The sequence below is a fragment of the Panthera tigris genome, chromosome B3 (genome assembly GCF_018350195.1).
Source record: "Panthera tigris isolate Pti1 chromosome B3, P.tigris_Pti1_mat1.1, whole genome shotgun sequence".
NCBI classification, from domain to species: Eukaryota; Metazoa; Chordata; class Mammalia; order Carnivora; family Felidae; genus Panthera; species Panthera tigris.
The window spans coordinates 118,753,697-118,777,761 of NC_056665.1; the positions used below are offsets into that span (position 1 = coordinate 118,753,697).

The 24,065-nt window shown below is 50.7% G+C and overlaps 1 protein-coding gene across 13 annotated transcripts; it reads right to left on the reverse strand.

Moving 5' to 3' along the window:
* Positions 1-6,712: 6,712 nt before the first annotated feature.
* On the reverse strand, positions 6,713-23,236 carry ABCD4 (ATP binding cassette subfamily D member 4). Of its 13 annotated transcripts, none has more exons than XM_042990110.1 (19): positions 23,014-23,234; positions 18,948-19,066; positions 18,679-18,806; positions 17,384-17,433; positions 16,076-16,192; positions 15,562-15,687; positions 14,889-14,939; positions 13,378-13,472; positions 12,996-13,117; positions 12,804-12,895; positions 12,541-12,630; positions 10,664-10,872; positions 10,395-10,486; positions 9,967-10,003; positions 9,534-9,583; positions 9,049-9,101; positions 8,695-8,771; positions 7,926-8,041; positions 6,713-7,754 (listed from the first exon to the last, which is right to left on the reverse strand). In XM_042990110.1, the coding sequence occupies exons 1-19, from the start codon at positions 23,049-23,051 to the stop codon at positions 7,686-7,688; spliced, it is 1,731 nt and encodes a 576-aa protein (XP_042846044.1). In that variant the 5' UTR covers positions 23,052-23,234; the 3' UTR covers positions 6,713-7,685. The 13 variants fall into 13 exon arrangements, with proteins under 13 accessions (XP_042846044.1, XP_007095127.1, XP_015398890.1 ...); XM_007095065.2 differs by having other exon boundaries at positions 17,384-17,523; XM_015543404.2 differs by having other exon boundaries at positions 17,384-17,523; positions 18,948-19,091; positions 23,014-23,233.
* Between the last annotated feature and the right edge of the window lie 829 nt (positions 23,237-24,065).

The window sequence follows — 24,065 nt, forward strand, 5'->3', positions numbered from 1 at the left end:
GAAATGCTAATTGTGATTCTTAAATTTTATTTATTTAAGGGGCACCTGGCCCCTTAAAGCGTCCGACTTCGCCTCAGGTCATGATCTCACAGTTTGTGAGTTCAAGCCCCGCATCGGGCTCTGTGCTGACAGCTCAGAGCCTGGAGCCTGCTTCGGATTCTGTCTCATTCTCTCTCTGCCCCTCCCCCACTTGTGCTCTGTCTCTCAAAAATAAATAAAAATGTAAAAAAATTAAAAATAAAAAAAAGTATTTACTTAAAATATTTTTTCATTTTTGTTAACATTTTTTTTCATGTGTATTTATTTTTGAGAAAGAGAGACAGAGAAACAGAGTGGGAGCAGGAGAGGGGCAGCGGGAGAGGAAGACACAGAATCCAAAGCAGGCTCCAGGCTCTGAGCTGTCAGCACAGAGCCTGACACGGGGTTCAAACCCATGAACCGGCAGATCATGACCTGAATGGAAGTTGGCCACCAAACTGGGTGACAGCCACCCAGGCACCCCAGATTTCTAAATTTTAAAATGGACAGTTTACTACACTGCCTTATTAGTCTTTTTTTAAAGTTTATTTATTCATTTTGAGAGCGAGTGAGGGAGGGGCAGAGAGAGAGGGAGAAAGAGAATCCCAGTCAGGCTCCATACCGTCAGAGCAGAGCCCCATGCGGGGCCCGAACTTGCGAACCATGAGATCGTGACCTGAGCCAAAGTCAGACACCTAACCGACTGACCCACCCAGGTGCCCCTTATTCTCTATATACATATTTTTGCAATTTTTTCCTAAACCATTCGAGAGCAAATCGAGGATGTGATGCGCCATTGTTTCCTTAAAGTGAAGATGCCCTCCCACCTAACCACTACACAACCAATAAAATCAAGAAATTGACAATGACTCAATACTTCATCTAATCCACAGAATGCTGATTTCCCAATAATGAATGCCCTTTATAAGTGGTGGATTGTGTCCAGGACCACACATTGGATTTAGTTGCCAAGCCTGTAGTTTCCTTCCGTCGGGAACAGTTCCCAGTCTTTCCTTGATTTCTCTGACCTTGACATTTTTGAAGATTTCAGGTGAGTTTCTTTATGGCAGACCCTCAGTTTGAGTTTGTCTCGTATTTCCTCACAATTAGGTTGCATAACCTGAATCTAATCACAAGGAATTATCAGTCGCAGATTCACCACAGCCCCTTCCCAGCTCGGCTTGTCCCGCCGACCTCCACCTGGGGGCCCAGAACCGGCGGGGTGGTGAGCAGCCTGCTTACAAGTCCGCCCTGAACCTCAGTCACGCATGCTCGGCTGTACATGGGCCTGGCGTCCTTCAGATGTGACCACGCACAGTACGCAGAGTAAGGCAGCGCCTCCGGGCACAAGCTACAGGTTGAGGTGCCACGAGGGCCCTGGGAAGGCTTGGCAGGATGGACTGTTCCCTTATCCGGTAGACCTCTGTGGAGCACTTATTTATTTTTATGGAGCACATACATTTACCGTGTGCCGGTGATGTTAACGAACAGAGTGGACACAGCCCCTCCCTGCCCTCGTGGACTTTATATTCCAGTGGGCGGGGAACGGGAAAGACAGGGAAGTAGGTCAGGCTTCCCTGAAGAAGGGGGCTCAGTTGGTTAGACCTTTACGGAGAGCATCCCACGACCGAGGCTCTTTGTCAGCTCCCTTCTTGGTGACCAGGCCTGCTTCTGCCAGGACAGCCAGGGTGGGGTTAGGGGTGGTTTGGGGCTGGCGTCTGGATGGGCAAGGCCAGGCGTAGGGGGCCAAGCCCCCTGCACAGGTGCTTTAGGAGGCAGCGTGGAAGGAGAGGCCAGGCTTCAGCCTCCACCGCCTGCCCTCCTACCCCTCCAGCCTCCTCCGTCCTGCCTGGCTGCTGGGTGGGTACAGCCTCCAGACTTTCCCTGACAGAAGCAGCCGGTGGCCTTTCTGCATCTCAACCTGCCTGGCTTGGACCTGGAGTGCCGTGTAGGACTTTTCCAGAACCGGCTCCAGTGCCGGCTGTAACGCCAGATCCAGAGCGAGAGATGGCTTCGGCCCCACGTCCCACTGTGGAGCCACAGTCAGAGCCAACTCTAGGGCTAGAGCGAACTCCAGTGCCAGCTCCGGAGCTAGCCCTGGCTTCAAGGCCAGATCCAGTGGTAGTTCTACCACCAGCTCCAGAGCTACATTCCGCCTCAGTGCCAACGCTAGAGTTGCTCGGATCCAGATCCAGTGCCATCTGCCAAACTAGTGTCAGCTCCAAAGCTAGACCCTACGCCAGCTCCGTTGCCGGCACCAGGCCTGGTTCCAGAGCTAAAAACAGCTCTGCCCCCTACTCCAACACCAGCTCTAGAGCTATAGCTAAAACCGGCACCAGCTCCGGAACCTACTTTCAAGCGACAGCCACACTGAGTGTCAGCTTCAGAGCTAGAGGAAAGCTTCAGCACCACAGCCACAACCAGTCTCGACCTAGAGCCAGCTCCAGTAGGCGAGCCATTGACTAGACGGAGCTGGCACCAGCTCCCGCTCTACCAACCAGAGCCAGAGCAGGGGCCCGCTGTAGGGCTGGAGCCAGCTTCAGAGGTGGAGCCAGTTGCTGGACCAGCCCTAGCATCAGCCGCAGGACCGTATCCGGCTGGAGCTCCGACTCCACCGCCACTTACAAACCCGGAGCCGGTGCCCGCTCGAGCTAGAAGGTGCCGCGGCACCAAACCCGGTGCTGGAGTCAGTGCTGGGTCCAGAGCTAGTGGCTCTGACATCAGAGCCAGAGCTGGAACCAGCTCTAGGGTTTCCTTTGGCCGTGTGGGCATATTTAAGACAGATGGGTTAAAGCCTTTGTGTAGGAAGACCAATACCTGGGCTTCCTCACGCGTGGTTTCTGTCATTCTCCCCATTTTGAATGGGCCATAGTTCTGTTTCTTTGGAGAACCTGTTTCTGTTGGAAATTGGGTATTTCAATGTTATCATACGGTAACTGGAAACCAGTTCCTTTCCCCAGAGTTTGCTGTTTTTGATAACTAAAGGCCGCAGCCATCTTTTCGGGGACCTTCTCAAGCTAGTTTCGCAAAGACTGTCATCCTTGTCATGTGTGGTCACTTGAAGTCTCTGTTCTGCTAGCATTTGACAGAGATGTCCTTGAATACCAGGAGCCCAAACAAAACCTACATGTCTCCCAGTCTTTACAGACCAGCTCTGTGCTGGGGCACTCTTCAACACTGGGCCAATTTAGCTCCTTTAACTCTGCCTTAGTCTTTACTTCCTGCTTGGACTGAGCCCAGAGACCAGCCAGAGGCGAAAGCTCAGGGTCTCTTCCAGTCTTTTCTGAGCACGCATCCTGTCCTGGCCAGGAATGTGGCTTTCTAAATTCCCTCCTACACAAGGTCGTTTTTGAACACCCTAATTTCTCTCTCCAGCATTCTCTGCAGGCTTCAGGTGACCTATTGTATGTCTTAACCATAACCTTTCGCTTCAGCTGGCTGCAGGCTTTGTGCACCTTACAAAGTTTTGGAGCAATGCTACTTTTCTGCCCAGTGAGTTCTGGGTCAGGCAAAACAGAGACCAGCACCTTGTGCCAGTCTTTCTAGCCCCAGACAGGTTAGAATTTGGGAATAAGGTCTGCTCTGCTTTCTCTGGAACCAAGGACGAGGGTCTCACACAGGGAACACAGGCTACCCTCTTCAAAACTGCCATCAAACCCGGGAGATGAGGGAAGGGCGAGGAGAAACACTGCAAAACTTGCCTACCACTTCTAGGTTATCTTTTTCACGATTCGGTGTGTGCTTGGTTGCTGTAAACCTTGGACTGTTTTCTGGTTCTGACAGTTTCAGCTTCTTTTTCATTTCTTTGGAGGGATGGATGTTTGGAGCTGCCAACTCAACTATTTTGCTCTCTCTTGATGGTGTCCTCTGATGCACCAAAGCTTTAATTTTTAAAAAGTCCCGTGTGTTTTTCTTTTGTTGCCTGTGCTTTGGGCATGTTTAAGAAACCATTGTCAGATCCAAGGTCATGAAGATTTCCCCACACCTCTAAGAGTTGTTCAGTCTTCGCTCCTAAAATTTTCATTCATTTTAACTTTTGCATCTGGTGTAAAAGGGTTCACTTTCATTCGTTGGCATGTGGATATCTAGTTTTCTAGCCCCATCTGTTGAAGAAACTGCTCTTCCCCATCGAATAGTCTTGGCACTCTTGACCAAAGTCACTTGACCGTAGATATAAGGGTTTATTCCTGGATTTTGAATTCTATCCCAGTGAATGACCTCTCTCCATCCTAGTACTATGATGTTTTGATTACTGTAGCTTTGAAGTAATTTTTGAAATCTCGAAACCTGAGTACTCCCAACTTTGTTCTTTTTCAAGATTGTTTTGCCTATTTGTGATCATTTGCAATACCATATGGATTTTAGGATCAGCTTTTCCATTTCTGCAAAAACAGGCCATTGGGATTTTAACAGGGATTGCACTTAGTCTGTAGATCACATTACGAAGTATCGCTAGGGTAGGCAGGCACATGATAGGGATGACAAAAAGATTGCTTTTCTGCCATGGCCCACAGCCCTAGGAGAGGAACAGAGTCATGTTTCTATGTATCATCCACTGGGTCTGTGGAATTCCCTGAGTGGTAGAATGAAGTTGGGGAAATTATTTGCCTGGCTGATTTGAAAACATTTAAAACAAACATTTTGTCTTTGTTCTGCACTAAGGACATATAAGCTGACTTCATCGTGCTGGCGTGTAACGATTCATCCAAAACTCAGTACCCTCCATCAGAGATGAATGATGGGTAAAGGTGGAGTCTGCTCCTAAGAACAGCTTTCTCCTGGCAGAGTTTCTGCAAGGGAGAACACTGGGCTTTAAAAACACAAACAGCACTGAGAACATGTCTGAGGAGTAGGAAACAGCAAATGCCAAGACCCTGAGTCAGGCACCAAATTGGTCTCTCGAGTGATCTGCTAGAGCAACACCTGTACGAAGGCTTGGGAGCTGAAGGACCCAGTAAGGAAGGAAGCAAGTCAGTAAGGAAAGGTCACCAAACAGGCTGGGGGAAGTTTCAGCTACATTGAAAAAGCACAGAAGTTATATCGAGAGGGTCTTTCTATTCCTGGCCCCTACAGCTTAACAGACACATGCCCAAGGGGTGAGAGTCAGGGCAATCCTTAATCCTTAGGGAGACAGTCTTCCCCTCAACCTAAGGAAGAGCTTTGTTCAATTAGAGGGGCCTAAGGATGGGTGGTCCCCAATGCTAAGTGTGTTTGAACAGAGGCCAGAAGACCACTTGGCAGGATATAGTTAGGAGATTCAAGTATGGGAAGGCTTCCGAAGCAGATGCCCACCTTGATGGTCCCTCTGAGCCCCCGAGAGAGTCTGACACTGGCCGAAGGCCTGCTACCGGCCTTGGCAGTGCTGGTATCCTACAGGTCCCTAAGAAGGCTTCACCGGGGACCAGAACTTCCATCAGACCTGGCCAGGTAGCCACCTGCGCTCTCTCGGCCCGGCACCTGGGTGCAAAGGGTGGAGCTGGAGCTAAGAAAAAGCTCTAGCCAGGCCGGGTTGGGGAGACTTCGGCTACCCAGGCAGCACTTTCCCAATTTCCATTTCTACCATTTCCTGCCCTACATCTGGGATCACCTTCCGTGATAAGCAACAAGGCAGTAAATAACCTCAAGTCTTACAGTGAGAAAGTCATTCCCCTTGCAGTTCCCATTCCAGGTTTTTAACTTTATTAAGGCGAAAATTCTCACTTGGATGCCAGTACGTCTAACTCCCTCGCAACAATCTCCTAACCTCCCTTTGTACAAAGAGAGCAAGCCTCAGAGTCTTTGCAGGCACAGTATCAAACTGCAATCTCGCAACATTGTTTACATTCATTTTTAGTTACCTTTTTAAGGTTCTTTTCGTTTATTTTGAAAGGGAGTGTGAGCAGGGGAGGGGCAAGAGAGGGACGAAGAGAGAGAGAATTCCAAGCAGGCTCTGCACTGTCATCCAGGAGCCTGACTCAGAGTTCGAACTCACAGACCATGAGATTGTGACCTAAACAGAAACCAAGAGCCAGCCGTTTAACTGACTGAGCCACCCGTGCACCCCAGTTATTTCTATTTTATCAAATGTAAACTTTATTTTTTTTTAATGTTTATTTATTTTTGAGACAGAGAGAGACAGAGCATGAATGGGGGAGGGTCAGAGAGAGAGACACAGAATCTGAAACAGGCTCCAGGCTCTGAGCCATAAGCACAGAGCCCGACGTGGGGCTCGAACTCACAGACCATGAGATCATGACCTGAGCCGAAGTCGGATGCTTAACCGACTGAGCCACCCAGGCGCCCCCAAATGTAAACTTTAAAAAATGCAATTAGGTTTAAAAAGGGAGTTAATTCTGGGGTGCCTGGTTGGCTCAGTAGGTTAAGTGTCCAACTCTTGGTTTCTGCTCAGGTCATGATCTCATGGTTTGGGAGCCTGAGCCCCGTGTGGGTCTCCACACTGCTGGTATAGAGCCTGCTTGGGATTCTCTCTCTCTCAAAATAAATGAATAAACTTACACACGCAAAAACAAACAAACAAACAAACAAAAAACCCAAAGAACAAAAACAAACAAAAAGTGACTTATTTCAGAAAATATTAAGCGTCTGCAGTGCCTGGGTGGCTCAGTCAGTTAAGCATCCGGCTCTTGGTTTCAGCTCAAGGTCATGATCTCAGTTTGTGAGATGGAGCCCTCTGCGCTGTTAGCAGAGCCTGCCTGGGATTCTCTTTCTCTCTCTGCCTCTCAAAATAAATAAATAAACATTAAAAAAAAATTAAGTGATGAACACTACAAGAAATAGAGAGATCTGACAAAAATTATGAATGTGCTGCCCTGACAACTCAACATTGGGGAACATTGTTCTAGAATAAGGACTTTGGGCTCAATCATTTTCCATATCAAAATTTTGCGCTCTCTGAGTTTTGTCTGTTCTCCCTGGCTGTTGCTGTTTCCTACCAAAGACTATTTTTGAAAAATCTCCGCCTTATTTTAGCTGACTGAGGGGAAAGAGATTTAGTTGTTACTTGGGTTAAGACAAGAACAGAAGGGCCCTAGAGGTTATAGGTACAACCAGCAAAGGGAAAGTGGAGATACAGGGTGAAGTGAAAAACCAGGCACAGAAGGTTCCAGTACTGTGGAGAGTGCTACTTCCTTCCCACCCAGCTCCCAAATACAAGTCTGTGGATTCAATTTAAAGGTCCTCTTACAATGGAGAGGAAAGAGAAGGGAGAAAGCTCCAATTTTTAAGAAATGTTTATCTTTTCTTTTTAAAAAAGTTATAAAATTCAAGTGGTTGATTAAAGTTAAAAATCTATTGCCACAAAATTTAATGGATTTAAAAGATTTCCGGATCTCTGGACTTGAAGCCCCATATTCTCTCCACATTGATCCTACATTTCTCATAGATCTCACACTTTCAGGTTTTTCTTTAGAAAACACAATCTGAGGTCATTTGTAAGCAATCAGCACTTGGGAGTGCAGGGAGCTCTGGCTGAGGCAGCTGGGGGGCCTGGCAGGACTGGGTGCCCCATTGGGAGCCACACCCTCGCTGCCAGCGCTCCCTGCACAGCACAGGACCTGTGAGGTGGGCCAGGGGACTCCCTTGCCCTGCAGGCCTCCTAGTCTCTCCAGGGGGATGCCGATCTGCCCTGAGCTTGGCACTTCGTCCAGTGGCCAGCCACACCCTTGGCTTCATTCCACTTTGATTCTGGTCAGTTCCCATCTTCCTTCTCCACAGAGTTTCAGAACCAAGGAGTGAAACTGCAAGAGACCACCACCACGCATAGATCAGGCTGGCCCGGCCACAACAAGAGGAGGCCATCCATTCCCTGCCCTCTCTGCTGCCCCCGCTCCCCATTTTGAAGGGCCCCTGGCCAGGCCCAGCCTTTGGGCTCTTCCTCCTCCTTAAGCCATCTCTGTGAGCTTGGGTACCTTCTCAAGGCTGCGCCGATGTCCCACACTGATGAACGTCATGCCCAGCTGCTGGCCAATGCGGTAGAGCTCACTCTCCACCTCCTCAGTCAGGGCGCTGGTGGCTTCATCAAGCACTGAGGGCAGAAGCCGGAGGGAAGAGATAGGGTCCTGCCCCTGCCCACCTCTGCTTCTCCAAACCGCACTTACCTCTGGCTGGGACCAGGGGAAGGATAACGGCTGCTCTGGCTTACAGGAGCCCTGCCATAGGGAGAGCATGGCCAAAAGAGCAGAGGGCGAGGCTCTACCTGGGAAGCCTCCTACCAGCGGCAGGACAAAATCCCCCCTCTTCCTGTAATAAGCACCAGTTCCGCCTAGAACCGCTCAAAGCAGGGATTCTTAGTTCCCCCCAGGATGTCAGTCCCTGAAGAAGTTCACACCTGCCGTCCCTCTCCAGGCAGAGCTGGGGGGAGGAGTGTGGCCCCCTTATGGACCGCAGAGCCCGGGGGCATAAAATCACACGCTCTTTCAAGGCTGGCTCTGGCTGCTGCGATGGCAGAATGCTTAGGAACTGGTGGCACATCCAGAGCCGCCCTGAGGATTCCAAGAGCACCCTGCGGCCTCATGGGCAGAGCCCGGCCATCCTGTCCTGCAGGGACAGAGATGCCCAGTCATGCACAGGGGTGCTCTCCTACCCACGTGAACGCCTCAATTATACACGAACACACACGCACAGACACCTCTGTGAGCACACGGCACCTGGCACGCACACCTGTGGGGCAGGCCTCACCTGCGTACTTTGGCTGCAGGTAGAAGAGCCGGGCAAAGGAGAGCCTCTGCATCTCTCCTGGGGACAGAACGTCATACCTGAGGAGTGGGAACGAGAGCACCACTAGAGGAAGGAGGATATAGACTGACTGTTGCACAGAAGGTCAAGGCAAGAAGAGGTTCCCATGGCAGGAGCCAGCGCCGAGACAGATGGACAGCACCCTCCTCCCTTCAACGACACTGCAGCCCTGCTGCCCACGAGCTGAGGTCCCAACTGTGCTCTCGAGGCCATGAACATGCCCTTGATGGGCCAGCAAATACCTGGAGCCCAGTCTTTGGGGGAGATGGCTCTGAAGCACCCCAACTCCCTTCTTACCAGTTCCAATCGACCTGCTGGTCCAGACCCTCTGTCCTCGCCACCAAACTGGACTGTAACACACCCAGAGGGAACACTGTCTGTGAAAGGGCCCATCCCTGCTTCCTGCCACCCCACCCCACCCATCTCTGAGACAGAGCTCCATCCTTGCGGTGCACCATGGCAGGACGCCGTGAGAGCAATCTGCCGCAGGCAGAGAGGAATACCTCGTTAACTGCACGGTTTAGATTTGCTGGAGCATGAGAACAAGAAAAAGCGGACTTACTTGGTGTTTTGTCATCATTTTAAAATTCGCTCCAGAGAACGCACCCCCTTATTGCCTGTACATGCCCACAGCTCCTGTCGCCACTTTATACTCCACTCCCCTGACCCAGGCTCCGACTTCCAGTCCCAGGCCCAGGCCAGTCGGCTGGCTCTGCCGGACCAGCATTTGCGGTCGGTGCTACCAGGTGGGCCTGGACCTCAGGGTCCCTGCCCGCACTCACCAGGCCTGCCAACTCCAAGAACCTCACGATCCTCTCATCGTCGGTAGAGCCTGCAACACAGAGAAGCTTTCCTCCAGAAGTCAGCTCCTTCTGGGTGGCCAGAAGAGATGGGGTACATCATGGAAGGGGGCGGGGGGGGGGGGCACCAGAATCTGGGCTAAGGCTCTGCAGGGACAGGTTATGGCACTTAACACAGAAGGGAAGGGCCAGGTGAAGGAAGTAATCTCTTCCCTTCCTCCAGTGGGCATGTCTCCTCAAGGAGAGGAAGACAGAGCAAGAGGAGTTTGCAAAATCATAAGCCGTTGAAGAAGAAAACCAACCCGATACCGGCAGCCTTGCTGGAGCCTCTGCCAAAAGGCACTGGCGAGGCCACAGCCAGGCAGAGTGGGGACAACTGACATGGGAGGACGTGTCTCAGCGAGGCCCAGCTCACCTGAGTCGGGGTAGATCTCCTTTAGGGGATATATCACCTGACAAAACAAAACCACACAGGCCTGAGATGAGGGCCAACGAGAGGTGGGGCGGCACATAGCCCATCCTCCCTCAGAAACAGCCCCAGGAACCACCAAGGCCAGGCTCCTCTCCACCTGAGGACGGCAAGGAACACCCGGGCCAAGAGTCCAGTGGGAGAGGTTAAGCCGGCAGATGGTGGGGCAGGGCCCCCAGAATCCAACCTGCCCCAGGAGCCACTCTAATGGCCCAATCCACGGATGTGAATAGAAAGTTCTTAGGGCCAGGGCATTGCTAGGCAGGGGCCATTTTATTACCCCACCTGCTGCCCCAGAACTCTCTAGCGCAGAGACCTGTCATACTGCCAGAAGCCTCAGCGAGGGCAGGGGTAGGAGTGGGCTCCACACTGACCTGCTCCCGAAGGGTCCCATCAGTGAAGAATGGCTTTTGTGGCAAGAACAGCACCCCATGGGGTCCAAAGTCCGTCAGCATCTGCACTGAGCCTGCAGAGCCCACAGAAACCTCCATTTTGAGATCTCCTAGAGTAATTGCCTCTCACTTCCTTTCCTGACAAAAACACCCGGATTTTTACACACACACACACACACACACACACACACACACACACACACACACGCATCCCACCAGCTGGCTCAGAGGCAGGGAGGGCTGGTTCTCACCTCGTGTGCTTGTCCAGAGGCTGCCTAGAACCCGGAGCAAGGAGGTCTTGCCGGTGCCCGTGTTGCCCGTGATGAGCAGACTCTGACCTTCAGAGATCTTCAGGCTCAGATCCTTGATTAAGGGTTTGTTAGAGAAGGGGGCACAGATGGAGACCCGCTCGAGGAGAAAAGCTGTGTCTGTTGGTTCTGCGGCTGGCCAGTCTGGGGCCCTGTGATTAAGAGGAGGGGAGTGTGGGGAAGATAAGTAGTGTGTTTTGCCAGCGGGGAGGGTCTTGTCCTTGGGGGGGGGGGGGGGTCTTACCTCTGAATAGAGGGGTGGTTATGGGCTAAACTATGTCCTCAAAATAACATGCTGAAGTCTCAACCCCTAGTGCCTCAGAGTGTAACTGCACTTGAAGATAAGGTATTTAAAGAAATGACTGCATTAAAATGAGGCCATGAAGATAGGGCTCTGATCTAATACAGCTGAGGTCATTTCAAGAAGGAGAGGGTCACCCGGGTGGCTCAGTCGGTTAAGCGTCCAACTTTGGCTCAGGTCAGGAACTCACGGTTTGTGAGTTTGAGCCCCACGTTGGGCTCTGTGCAGACAGCTCGTGGCCTGCTTTGGATCCTCTGTCCCCCTCTCTTTTTGCCCTTCCCCTGCGTGCTCGCTCTCTCTCTCTCAAAAATAAACATTTAACACAAAAAACAAAAAGAAAAGAAAAGGGAGAGGCTCACACACAGGGAAGAGGCCAGGAAAGGGCACAGGGAGAAGACAGATCTGCAAGCCAAGGAGAGAAGCCTCAGAAGAAACCAACCCAGGCAATAACTTGATCTGGGACTTCCAGTCTCCAGAACTGTGAGGAAATAAATGTTGGATAAGTCACCTGGCCTATGGTATCGTTAGGGCAGCCCTAGCAGACTAACAGAGGTAGGGCTGGGGGCACCTCCTTTATTCCAGGCTTCACAAAGCCCCGCACGTGACTCCTTACCCCCACTTGGTAGATGAGGAAAGCAAGTCAGGTGGCTAAGTAACTCCCTCAGGGTCACAGGGCTGAAGCTGTCTAACTAGAAGACGAGCGGGTTTTCATAGCACGTGTAACCAGGAGCTATGACAGGATGGGCATGGTGGTCATAAAGGGATCTGGAGCTGCTGGGTCTGCGCAGACACCCATCTCCCCCGGACAACAGCACCTCTGGTCTCCTGTGGCCACTGCCCCATCTCCCCAGCCCGAGGCCCAGAGGTGCACGAAGCCTGAATTCTGAACAGGGCAACAGCTCAGGCTTTAGTCCCTAAGGAGAGAGTTGTGTGTGGTCCCTGGAATTCAAGCTGTTTCCATTTCTGAAAGCTTTCTCTGTGGCCACTGTTCAAGTACCTTCTGTGAACTGTGATTCTAATCCTCGCAAGCACCCTGAGAGGAAGGTTCAGATACTGTCCCCCTTACAGAGATGAAGAAACTGAGACACAGAAGAACAGTTAAGTAATTAGATCAGGAAAAGCGAGGACATGAAACAAATCCTCAGTTGCACAGAAAGGTCAGAAACATCACCGAGCATGCAAGGAGACACGAATAAAGACGTGTGGGTGTGAGCGAGGCAAGGGGAACAAGCATGCCCTGAGGAAAGGGGTAGGTGGTGGGGCTCAGTGGGAGGGGTACCACTCAGATTCGTCTTGTTCTCACAGGCCCAAGCGGGTGTGCGCACAACAGATGCCAGAACAGCAACACTAACTGTGAACATGTGTAACGTGTCGGGCATGAGGCAGCGATCTCCTTCATTTGCTCCGCACATTTCTGCTGCACGGCTGGGCAAGAGCAGGGCTCCAGGGCGAACCCGAACTGGGCACCCCCAGAGCTGCCCCCTCAACCGCTGTGCCACCCTGCCAGGCCGGCACCCACCTGTCCATGTCCCACTCGCTCTCATCCAGGATCTCACCACCGTGCGACTTCGGGGACATGTCCAGAAGGGTCTCCTCAAGTTCCCCGATCCTGGGCAAGAAATGAAAATCTGAGGAGGGTCTGAAGGCCCAGGTGAAGGTGTTAGTCTCCCTCTCTCACACCCGCTAGCATATGGTTTTTCTGTTCCTTTTTTTCATTCAGCTACTTCTCCAAGTGGCACATGCTCTGCTCAGGACGTGGGGAGGGGCCTGACGCGGCCTCACCTGTGCGTGTAACCAGCCACGTCTGAGAGGGTGCTGGAGAGGTCGATGAGCCGGGTGAAGCAGCTGATGAGGTAAATGCACACAAAGGCATTCTGCACAGGACAGGGAGCACTGATCAAAGGCCTGGACTCTGAGGTCCTGGGCACTTGGCTGAAGGGGATGGCACGAGGGGTCAGCAGAGGGGATTCTCACCTTGCTGACCACGGTGCTGAGCTCTGCGGGGCTCAGGTCTCCATAGACACCACCGAAAATAGGGATTGCAATCACAATGTAACTCAGGATGCTGCCCAGATAGTCAAATGTGTTGATGCCGACTGTGGAAGACAGAAACCCCCAGGATGAGAGACGCAGGAACCATTCATGCGCTCTGAGGGAGGAAGAGCCAAGCAGGGCCAAGCTATTCCCTGGATCCTCATTCTCCCGAAGGTACTCATGGCAAAGGCAGTGGCTCCTTGTGGCTAATTCCTTCATCAGAGCAAAGTGATTCGTGCAGAGAGAAAGCAGGGAGGTGTGGGAAGGGAAGGGGACTATCCCAATCCTGTGGCTCCTGCCTCCGGGGGCTCCCTCCACCTACTGTACAGCCACAGCTCCTTGGACATCAGCTCCCTCTGGGTCTGAAGGAGTCTCTGCAGCCTGCGGTCTGTCCTCATGTGCTCCACGTGCCCAGCTCTGGCGAGAAAGGCTGGGGTGTCCACGGGGCCTGGAGAGCCTTACTCCAGGCCAGGGGACCCCTCCATCCCTCATCACATATCACATGCTCCTTTAGGGACCAAGCCTGTTCAAATAGTCTTCACCTCAGACCCTTCCTGCTACTAACACCCATTCATTGCCTCGTTTTCTCAACATAGTGTTGTCTGCAGAAAGAATATGAACTCTAGATTGGGCAGAGCTGGTTCAAATCTTGGCTCTGGCCAATTACTAGCTGGGTGACGCTGATAAGTTACTTAAGCCTCAGAATCTCAGTTTCTTCTTCTATAAAATGGAGCTAATAGCACCTACATAACAAGTCAAAGTGAGAATTTCTAAACATACACTGCCAGGCATAAGAGGGGCCCTCAATAAATAACAGCTGTTATTGCTAAACAAATATACACGTAGTCGCTATGTGGCAGGCCCTGTGCTAGTTAGCCAGTGAGATAAAGAAGTGGATAAAATAGTCCCTGTCCTTGAGCTCCCAGTTCAGGGGGGACAGGCAGACACTGCATTCTCCACCTGGCACGTGGAAAGTGTCAGAGGGACAGAGAAGCCATTGGAAGCCACCCAGAGCTCCAACAACCAACCTGCTTTCCCCAGAGCCTCTTGAGAGGCTGCAGAATCCAAAAACAACTTAGCACAGGCTCAGCCCTACCCACCACACAACCCAACCCCACCTTGCAGATTCCTAGTATCCTTGGCGCCCCCAAGTGGTGGCTGCTACAAACTTCAGCAGAGCTGGACAAGTGCAAAAGTCCCTGGGCAATGAGATCCAGATAATTCAATGGCAGCTTCCACGAACACCTCTGGGCCCTGAGCTATTAGTCCAAACAACGATTCCAAAGGCCACCAGGAGGCAAGGCCCAGGGACTTGCCCTGACCCTGAGGGAAGGAATGAAATTTCACAATGCTGCTGTCAGGAGACCAGGTGACTCTCTGTTCCACTTGAACAGTGTAAGAACCAGGTCTCCTGATCTCCTGAGGCTCCCTTTCCTTCTTTATGCTACAGAGACAAAGGATTGGCCTTTGACTCTTTGATCAGCCATCAGGCAGTGGCAGAAAGCCATTTTAAAGAGGATAAGACAAAGGCAGAGGCAATGCCTCACAATCCTCACCAAGATGTGAAGCATTCACTCATTTCATTCTTAGAACAAATTTAGGCCCCATGTTAGGCCACTAGAAGGGACCAGCTTCAGAAGCAAAAATCCCTGGACATAAGGATGAGGCCAACAAGGTCAGTGAGAGATACGGGGATAGGGTCATAGCCAAATGGAAATACTCGGCCCCTAGGCTCAGTGATGGTGGGAGGGCTGTACAATTCGTCTTCCCTTCTCTGCCATCTCTTCTATCAGCTCTGATGAGGCAGAAGGGAACTATCCCCACCTGACTCACCTGAAGAAAGCAGCAGGCTCAGCATTGACCCGGATCTGCATGTGCTTGAACCTGCGCAGACCAAAGGGAAACGTGTGCTGACAGTGGCCAGTACTGGCCCCTCTCCTTTTGGAGGCCTGGACTAAGACCTCCCAAGAGGAACCCAGCTCCACCTCAAAACTGTGGCCGTCCTGGCGTAGCCCTTCCCTGAGCTGTCATAAGGCGGGAATCCCAGGACCTGTGTGGGGTGATAGACGCCCTGCAGACAGGGCAGCTCCTCAGCTCCCCAGAGGACAGGTGCATTCCTGCCCACACCACCGCCTCCCAGGGCCCAACTTGAAGGAGGGGGGCCCGAGAAGCAAGAACAGGGGCTGGATCCATCGGCTGAGCCAAACCAGGGAGGTTGGAACAGAAGCACATGAGAAGGCCGAGGGATGATGATGGCCAATCGGACGCTGTCCTCGGTGCTTCTCATGTATCATCTCAGTAATCTTCCTCACCACCCTCTCTGCAGGCAACGGTATCACCCCTTTCAGAGATGGGATCACTGAAGTTTAGGGAGGTTCAAGACCTCACCCAAGAGCACGTGGCTAGTAACTAGCACAGGCCGGGATTTGAATGAGGCTGTCTTACTCTAGGTCTCATTCTTTAGCCACTATGCTCAGCCCAGGAACCTCAAGCAAGAGAGACATACCTGAAATCCCCCTCCAGCTTCTCCTGCTGCACCAGCTTTGCCACGATGGGCCCCATCAACATTTTGTTCACCACGGTTCCCAGAATGAAATACCCGAAGATGCTCATAGGCCCAAGCCAGCCTGTGCTGAAAAGCAGAGGGGTAGGGGTGGGGGTGGGGAGTGTGTGTGTGTGTGTGTGTGTGTGTGTGTGTGTGTGTGTGGCACGTATGTCTGCAGGGCTCAGCCCTGATTCTTGCTTTCAGGCACCAGTTGTCCAGTTTCAGCCAGCAGTCCTGTGGGACCTCTGCTCCTGTGTGGGGGGTCATTTGCTACCTGATCTAGGCGGTCAGAGTACCAGGATCCCCGTGACACTGAAATGCCACGTCTCAAGGGAGGGCAGAGGGGCGAGCACAGGACAGAGGAAGGCTTCCTGGGCTACAGGTAGGAGGGAAGGAAGGCCCGGACTTGGGAGAATTTGTGTGAGTGAGTGACCTCGGGGGAAACACCTGGCTGGGGGAGGAGGAGAGGTGTCACCTTTGGAAGCACTGGTAGGTGTAGTAGAGGAGGGTGAAGGGCGAGATGATCAGTTTGCTAGCCATGCTGCTGAGCTGCCGGCAGAACCGTTCCACGTCCTGGCTGATGCGCTGGTCCCTGGAACCAACAACACAGAGCAACTGGACCAGGGAGCAGGGCAGAAGGTGGAGAGAGTGGAGACAGATTCCGGTTACCTCTCATCCTGACCTTGCCTTTCGGCACTGTCAGCTACGATCCCAGGGAAAGATGGACCCAGATAAGCACTGGTTTTCCTAGAGGCACCGAGACCCTCAGGACCTTTAAACGGGGTTCTGAAGAGTGGCGTCTTAGGGTGCCTCAGTTTACCCCTCAGGAAAAGTGGCAACTGAAAGGTCCAGTACCCAAGGGTCCTGAGCAGCACCAGAGAAAGACAGGAGGGTGGATAAGCCGAGTTTCTGGATGAGCAGAAAAGCTATCCCGTCTATCTAGCTCCTCCCAATCTCTTCTGCAAGCCCGAGCCTCCCCCATTTTAACTATCTGGCTACAGAGGCTTCATATGGGGTGAGCCATGGAGAAGCCTAGAAGAGAAAGAGGCAACAGGCATCCGAAGAATCTTTGCTGCAAAGCTCAGCTTAGGCTGAGGAAAGCAAGAAAGTGCCTGAGGGTGGTGGGTGGAGAGGGAATGAGTATGAGGAGGGACTCCTCAGGTCCCACTGCACCGCCGGGGGGCCACACTGACTCCTATTTCCAATGAGAGACATGACCCTGGGCAAGTCACTTGCATTCTCTGGGCCTCAGTTTCCTCACCTGTAAAATAACAAGAGCGAACTCACACTGGAACCCTGGTCATGTGCCATGTACTGCATATGTGCACTCCATGACAATCATCTGAGATATTCTTCAGATAGGAACTGTCATCCTCATTTCCCAGAAAGGGGACCTGGGGCTCAGTGAACTAAGGCCTATAAACTGGGAGGGGACAGAATGAAGATCTAAATCTTACACAGAATCCTAGGCAGCAGTAATTTTCTACTACTGAAAATCCAAGAGCTGTGCTGCTCCCGAGGGCACTTTCTTCGGATGGCGCCTGGTTTGGAAATGCAGGATATAAAACGGACAAAAGGGAGCTGCTCCTATCTTTTAGCTCCCTATTCTCAGCCCTGCAGCCCCTCCAGGGATCCTCCAGGGTCTCCTTCCCGTAGGGTGCTTATCAACACTTGCACCTAACTGTGGATGAGCTCTCAGGGGCGTGCAGTAGGGACTCTCCAGGGCTGAGCCAGCCCGACAGGACCCTGCAGACGGTAGGGAGGACCGAGAGCGGGCGCCTACGGGTTATCGACGTCATCCCGCAGCACGTTGAGGGTGTAGTACACACGGCCCTGGAAGTAGAAGCGGTGAAGGTGCTCGGTGAGGTCCTTTCTCCAGCTCACATACAGCAGGTTGCAGGTGAACTGGTCAAAGCTCTTCAGCTGTGCAGCGGGGGAAGCAAGAGGAAGGGAGCGAGAGGGAGAGATGGCTTACTGCAAGCCTCAGCCAGAAGCTCAGGACCGGCAGAAGGCCTCTGCTGACCAGTCCCAGCCCACTCTGATTATTCTCTGTCCACTCAGCGCTTCTGCTTGTTTCAAGTGTCAAGTCAGGGGATTCTTCCCTCCCTCCCGTGCTCATTCCTTCACGAAGCACTAAAGGGCTTATCAAAGCCAAGACAGTAATTGTTCTGTCTTATGCTGAGAGCAGGTGAGCTTCTGGAGACTGGGAGGGTATTTCTATGCCATTTATGTTCTTACTTTTCTGTCCCCCAAAGCTGAGAACAGGGTTATGTACACACAGGTGTTTCCTTCCAGAAGACCCATCAAAAGTGCCCCAAGTGTGATGAGAAGTGACTTCCCCAAGAAAGCAGGTAGTACAGGCAGACAGAGCATCAGGCTTGAGTCCTAGCGGAGGCCTGACTCTCCCTGTTCACCACTGATGGAGCACTTACACGCTAAGCCTGAGGCAATGACAATGAGCTCAGTCTAGCAAGAAAACAATGACAAGGGTGTGAGGAGTATTACAGCAGAGGTTAACTCAAAGTATTAGTTAAGCAGAGAAGAGGGCAGGGTTTGGTGGACAAAACATGAAGGAGAATGCTAAGGAGGACTTGAAGGAGGTGACAACAGCAGAACCTTGAAAAGTGAGCAGGCATTAACCGAGGGAACAAGGGTAGGGAAGGAGGCCATCCTGCAGGAAAGCCGCAGGTGCAAGGGCTGGGAGGTGACATGGTGCCAGGCTGAACCATGGCCTCAGCCCCACAGAGAAGCAGCAGCCCCCTAGCTGCTGATCCCCAATTTCAAGTGCTCTGAGCTCCCTGAAGCAAGAGTCCCGGGAATGGAAGGGACAAGATAATTTCTGCTAAATACCGATTTAACCAGAACCTCCCAGCCTAGTCCTGGAAGCTTGAAACACCTGAGGAATTAGGCCCAACAGCAAGATCAATGCCCTGAACAGGGCTCTGAACTCCAGTTCCCAGAAAAGGGAGGGAACACGCCTCTCACAGCTTGATTCCTGCTTCCTGGTGGCTAAGTCCCACTGGGAATTCTGCTTACACTAGGCTGGAGAAGAAGAGAAACACACGGAGAACACCTTACCATGGAGTTGAGAATGATGAGCACGACAGCCAGGAATGTCAGGGTCTTGAACCCATCCAAGTCTTTGTTTCCCAGGACCCCATAGTACTGGCTTGGGATCAAGCCAACCTGGTAGATCACCAGTTGTTCTGGGGTGGGGAAAGGAGCCAGAAATCAATGATGAAGGATGAGAAAACGAGAAGGGAGGCTTCCCCTTGAACACCTGCCTCATCAACTCTCCAGAGAGAAGGAACCCCAAAGCCCCCTCCAACCTGGGCTCACTCACTCACCCAGCAGGGCCACACACAAAAGGGTCAGGAACATCAAAGCATTCTGGGATGACCAAGAGGGAAACAAAACCTTCTGTATCTGCAGGAACCGCTGGAGAAATTGCAGATCTAATTTGGGCCTGAAGAAGAGAAGCAGAGAGAAACCTAAGACAGCCATTAAGCCTTAGAGAGCGGTTACCAAATTTCTCTACATTGTTCCATGGAGGGGTCCAGGCCAGGCAGCAAGAATGTGAGGAATAGATGGGAGAGAAAGGAATTTCTGTAAGCTGGTAAATGCTATAAACGGTTATTTACCAAAAATCTACAGCTAAAAAACAGTTAATGAAGAAACTTTAGCCACATCCTCTATACGGTCCCAAACATGACAAGAAAGCCCATCAAGGATTTTAAGGTTCTGGTTAGATCAATAAAGCAAGAAAAATAAATGAGGTAAAAGAATTAAAAGGGGAGAGATTAAATGGTCTTTATTTGCAGATAATGCGATCAATTACCCAACAAACAGCAAATCAATAGGCAAATGATGGAAATAAAAGGAGTTCAGCTAGATATAGGGTTAACATACAAATCTCAATAGTGTTCTATACCAACAATTACCAACTGGAAAATATAAAGAAAATAAGATGTCATTTACAAAAGAAAAGCCTTAAAACAACTACAAAATATCCAGAAATTAACTTTTAAAAGGAGTGTATAAGACATTTTGGAAGAGGGGCGCCTGGGTGGCTCAGTCGGTTAAGCATCTGACTCTCGATTTCAGCTCGGGTCATGATCTCAACATTCATGAGATGGGAGTCCCTCGTCAGGCTCTGTGCTGACAGCGAGGAGCCCGTTGGGATTCTCTCTCCTTCTCTCTCTGTCCCTCCCCTGCTCGTGTGTGCAAGCACACGCTCTCAAAAATAATAAACATTAAAAAAAAAATACATTTTGAAAGAAAACAGAAAGCTCTGTCATAGGATGTGAAAGAAGACTTAGAGCTGGGATGACTTAACATTCTATAAAGATAGGGGCACCTGGGTAGCTCAGTTAAGCATCTGACTTCGGCTCAGGTCACGATCTTGTGGTTTGTGAGTTCAAGCCCCGTGTCAGGCTCTGTGCTGATAGCTCAGAGTCTGGAGCCAGCTTCAGATTCTGTGTCTCCCTATCTCTCTGCTCCTCCCCTGCTCGTGCTCTCTCTCTCAAAAATAAACATTAAAAAAAATTTTTTTTTAATTATATAAAGACCTCATTTCTTTTTTTTTTTTTTTTAACGTTTATTTATTTTTGAAAGACAGAGAGACAGAGTGTGAGCAGGGGAGGGGCACAGAGAGAATGACACAGAATCTGAAGCAGGCTCCAGACTCCAAGCTGTCAGCACAGAGCCTGATGCGGGGGCTGAAACTCACAAACCATGAGATCATGACCGGAGCCGAAGTGGGACGCTTAACCACTGAGCCACCCGGGTGCCCCTATAAAGACCTAATTTCTAACAGAAGTAGCCTATTAATGCTGTATAATACCAATCACAAGCAGAACTTCTCTGAGGAACTTTATAAGGAAATATAAAGGCCCGTGAATAGCTGAGGGCAATTGTTAAGAACAGAAAAGGAGGAGGAAGAGACTCAAACCATCAGTTATTAAAACAAATCATATTGCAGAGCTGTGGTTTTAATACAGGAACAAAAAGACCAATGGGACAGAGACCAAAAAGAAAAAACAGACCTATGTTTACATGGACACATAATAGAGGCTGTATCACAAGAAATGACATATTGATACGAACACCTGCTTACACTTAGTAAGCAACACTATATGCCCAGTACTGTTCTCCATGTATTTTACATGTATTAATTCATTTGGTTGCCACAACCCTAAGAGATGGAAACTACATCCTATTTCATGGATGAGGAACTAAAGCCAAAGAGGGTAAGTAACTTGCCCTGTCACCCACCTGGTAAGTGGCAGCCTTAGGGTTTGGATACAGGCCACCTAGGTCCAAGAAAGTGAGCTCTTAACTATGCTCCAAAGGCTCTCTAACTTCTAATTATTAATTCATTAGCTATAATTGAAAAAGGCAGAGGAAAATTTAGGTCATTACCTCACATCATTTAGAAAGATAAAATTTAAAAACTCCAAATGGATTGAAAGTCTAAAGGTGAAAAGCAATTCTATTTAGTTAATAGAAGGAACTGCAGAAGAACATCTTAATGAAGATACAGTGGGAAGATACTCCTCAAATAAGACCCCAGACCCACAAATTTTTATAAAGGGGAAAACGAATGCACTTATTACTTTTGTGTGTGTGTGTGTGTGTGTGTGTGTGTGTGTGTGTATGTGTGTGTGAGAGAGAGAGAGAGAGAGAGAGAGAGAGAGTGAGGAGCAGAGAGTGAGAGGAAGAGAGAATTCCACGAGGGGCAGAGACAGAGGTAGAGCGAGAGTCCCGAATCGGGGCTTGAGCTCACCTGAAACGGGGTTTGAACCTGGGCTGAAGTTGGATGCTTAACCAACTGAGCCACTCAGGCACCCCACGGACTTATTTTTGCTCAACACCGTGCCATGGGTTAAATTAAAAGACTTGGAGAAGGTGTGTGCAGAGTGTAAAACCAACAAGGAATCAAAATCTAGAGCATACAATGAATTCCTACAAGTCAGGACAACAGGAAATCCATAGAAAAGTGAGAAAAGGGGACGCCTGGGTGGTTCAGTCGGTTAAGCATTGACTTTGGCTCAGGTCATGATCTCACGGTTCCTGAGTTCGGGCCTCGCATTGGGCGGGCTCTGTGCTGACAGCTCGGAGCCTGGAGCCTGCTTGAGATTCTGTATCTCCCACTCTCTCTGCCCCTCCCCAGCTCATGCTGGCACTCTCTCTGTCTCAAAAATAAACACTTTTTTTTTTTTTAACGTTTATCGATTTTTGAGACAGAGAGAGACAGAGCATGAACAGGGGAGGGTCAGAGAGAGAGGGAGACACAGAATCCGAAACAGGCTCCAGGCTCTGAGCCGTAAGCCCAGAGTCCGACGCGGGGCTCGAACTCGCGGACCGCGAGATCGTGACCTGAGCTGAAGTTGGATGCTCAACCGACTGAGCCACCCAGGCGCCCCAAAAATAAACATTTTAAAAAAAAAGAAAAAGAAAAGTGAGAAAAGGATACAAACAGGCAATTCAGAAAAGGGGAAACCCAAATGCTTAATACATGAAAATTAACACAAGGGGATGCCACCTTACAACCCATCAGATGGATAAACATTAGAAAATCAAACAATACCAAACGTTGCGGGGATATGAAGAAGTCAGAACCTTTATGCAATGCTGCTGGGAAGTATAAACTGATGTGACCATTCCAGAGAATAATTTTGCAGATGTAGGTATGACCTAGCATCCTACCCGGGGGGTGGATAATCCAGAAAAATATCACCCATATCCACAAAGAGACAAACGCCAGTATGTTTGCGGTGGTTAAAAACTGGAAGCAAACTAAGGGAATATGTAAGTAAAATGCGGTCTAAAAGTATGTAGAGCAGCATTTCATGCAGCCCCGGGAAATGAAAACTAGATTACTACTGAACATAGGATCTTAAAAGCATTACGTTGAGTACAAAAGTTTAAAAACAAATCACAGCATATTATAAGTTATGGAATTCAAAACCACTATATACCTTTCAAGGTAACAAATACGCAAACTTGTATACACTGGGCTGTACAAACACTCTTTTAATACACCAGAGTGGGGCGTCTGAGAAGGGGGGTGAAATGGGACTGAGAATAAGGAACGAAGGAAGATACAAAAACAGAACACAAGAGGGGCTTACACTGGACCACAGTGTGCCAAGAACTGAGAATGACGATTCATTCGATTCTGTGCACTTGAAGTTCTTAGGGGGGCGGGGGGGGGCGGGCAGCCAGTTCCGAGGGAGAGGATCCCACAGAGTGCTGGAGGAGGCCTCGGATCGCGGGAGGGTGGGCGCCCCCTCGCAAGCTCCTCTTGTGCCCGGACCTGGCCGAGGGCGGAAGGCAGCGGGGCCCCTTCCTCACCTACCCCCGGGGAGGGCACCCTGAAGCCCGGCCCTCCTCCCCGGCCGCCCTGCTCACCTGGCGCCAGCCCCGGCCGCCGGCCCCGGGACCGCCATAAGCCGGATTCCGCCCTCCGCCGGAGCCCCGCGGCCCCAGAGTGGGCTTCGGGAAGAGTGCAAAGAGCACGCGGCTAGCCGAAGAGGGGAGGGGCCATGGCGACCACGGAGACGGGCGGATAGAGAGGAAGGAGCCGGGCGCTGCGGCCGCTCCCGGAAGCGACCCGCTCCTCGAAAAGAACCAAAGAGTGCTGAGAGGTACATTCTGTGGAGCAGGCGCTTTGCAGCGCCCCCTGCTGGATCCGGAAGATTTCCCTTTTGCCAAGAAGTAGCCAAGAAGTGTGACTGTTTTGTGACAAGTATTTTAGACTCAGAATATAGATGTGTCGTACATTCTCCCAAAGAAACCGCGGCGGTATTTTAACAGTAAATCAGGATTCCGGATTGCAGTTGTAACGAAATCCTACGTTGCGGTGGTGTAAGTGATCGGGCTTTTTCCCTTATGCCTTCATGGAGTGGCCACTGTTTCCATCTCACCGTCTTTCCAAGTGCAATTGCCCTGGCCCCGAGCTTTTCCATGGATGGCTCGCTCTCAAAATTAGTTCAAATGTCACCTTCTCACCCTACCCAGAATATGTCTTCCTGCCCCATCATTCCCTATTGCCATTACACGTATTCATTCATTCATTCATTCATTCATTCATTTTAAAGTAATCTTGGGGCACCTGGGTGGCTCAGTGGGTTAAGCGGCCGACTTCGGCTTGGGTCATGATCTCGTGGTTCGTGAGTTCGAGCCCCACGTCGGGCTCTGTGCTGACAGCTCAGAGCTTTGAGCCTGTTTCAGATTCTGTGTCTCCCTCTCTCTGACCCTCCCCCGTTCATGCTCTGTCTCTCTCTGTCTCAAAAATAAATAAACGTTAAAAAAAAATAAGTAAATAAAGTAATCTTTACGCCCAGTGTGGAACTCGAACTCATAATCCCAAGATCAAGAGTGGAATCTTCTACCGACTAAGCCAGCCAGGCGCCCCACTTTTATTTTCTTCATTATAATTATCACTGAAGCCATCTTGTTTC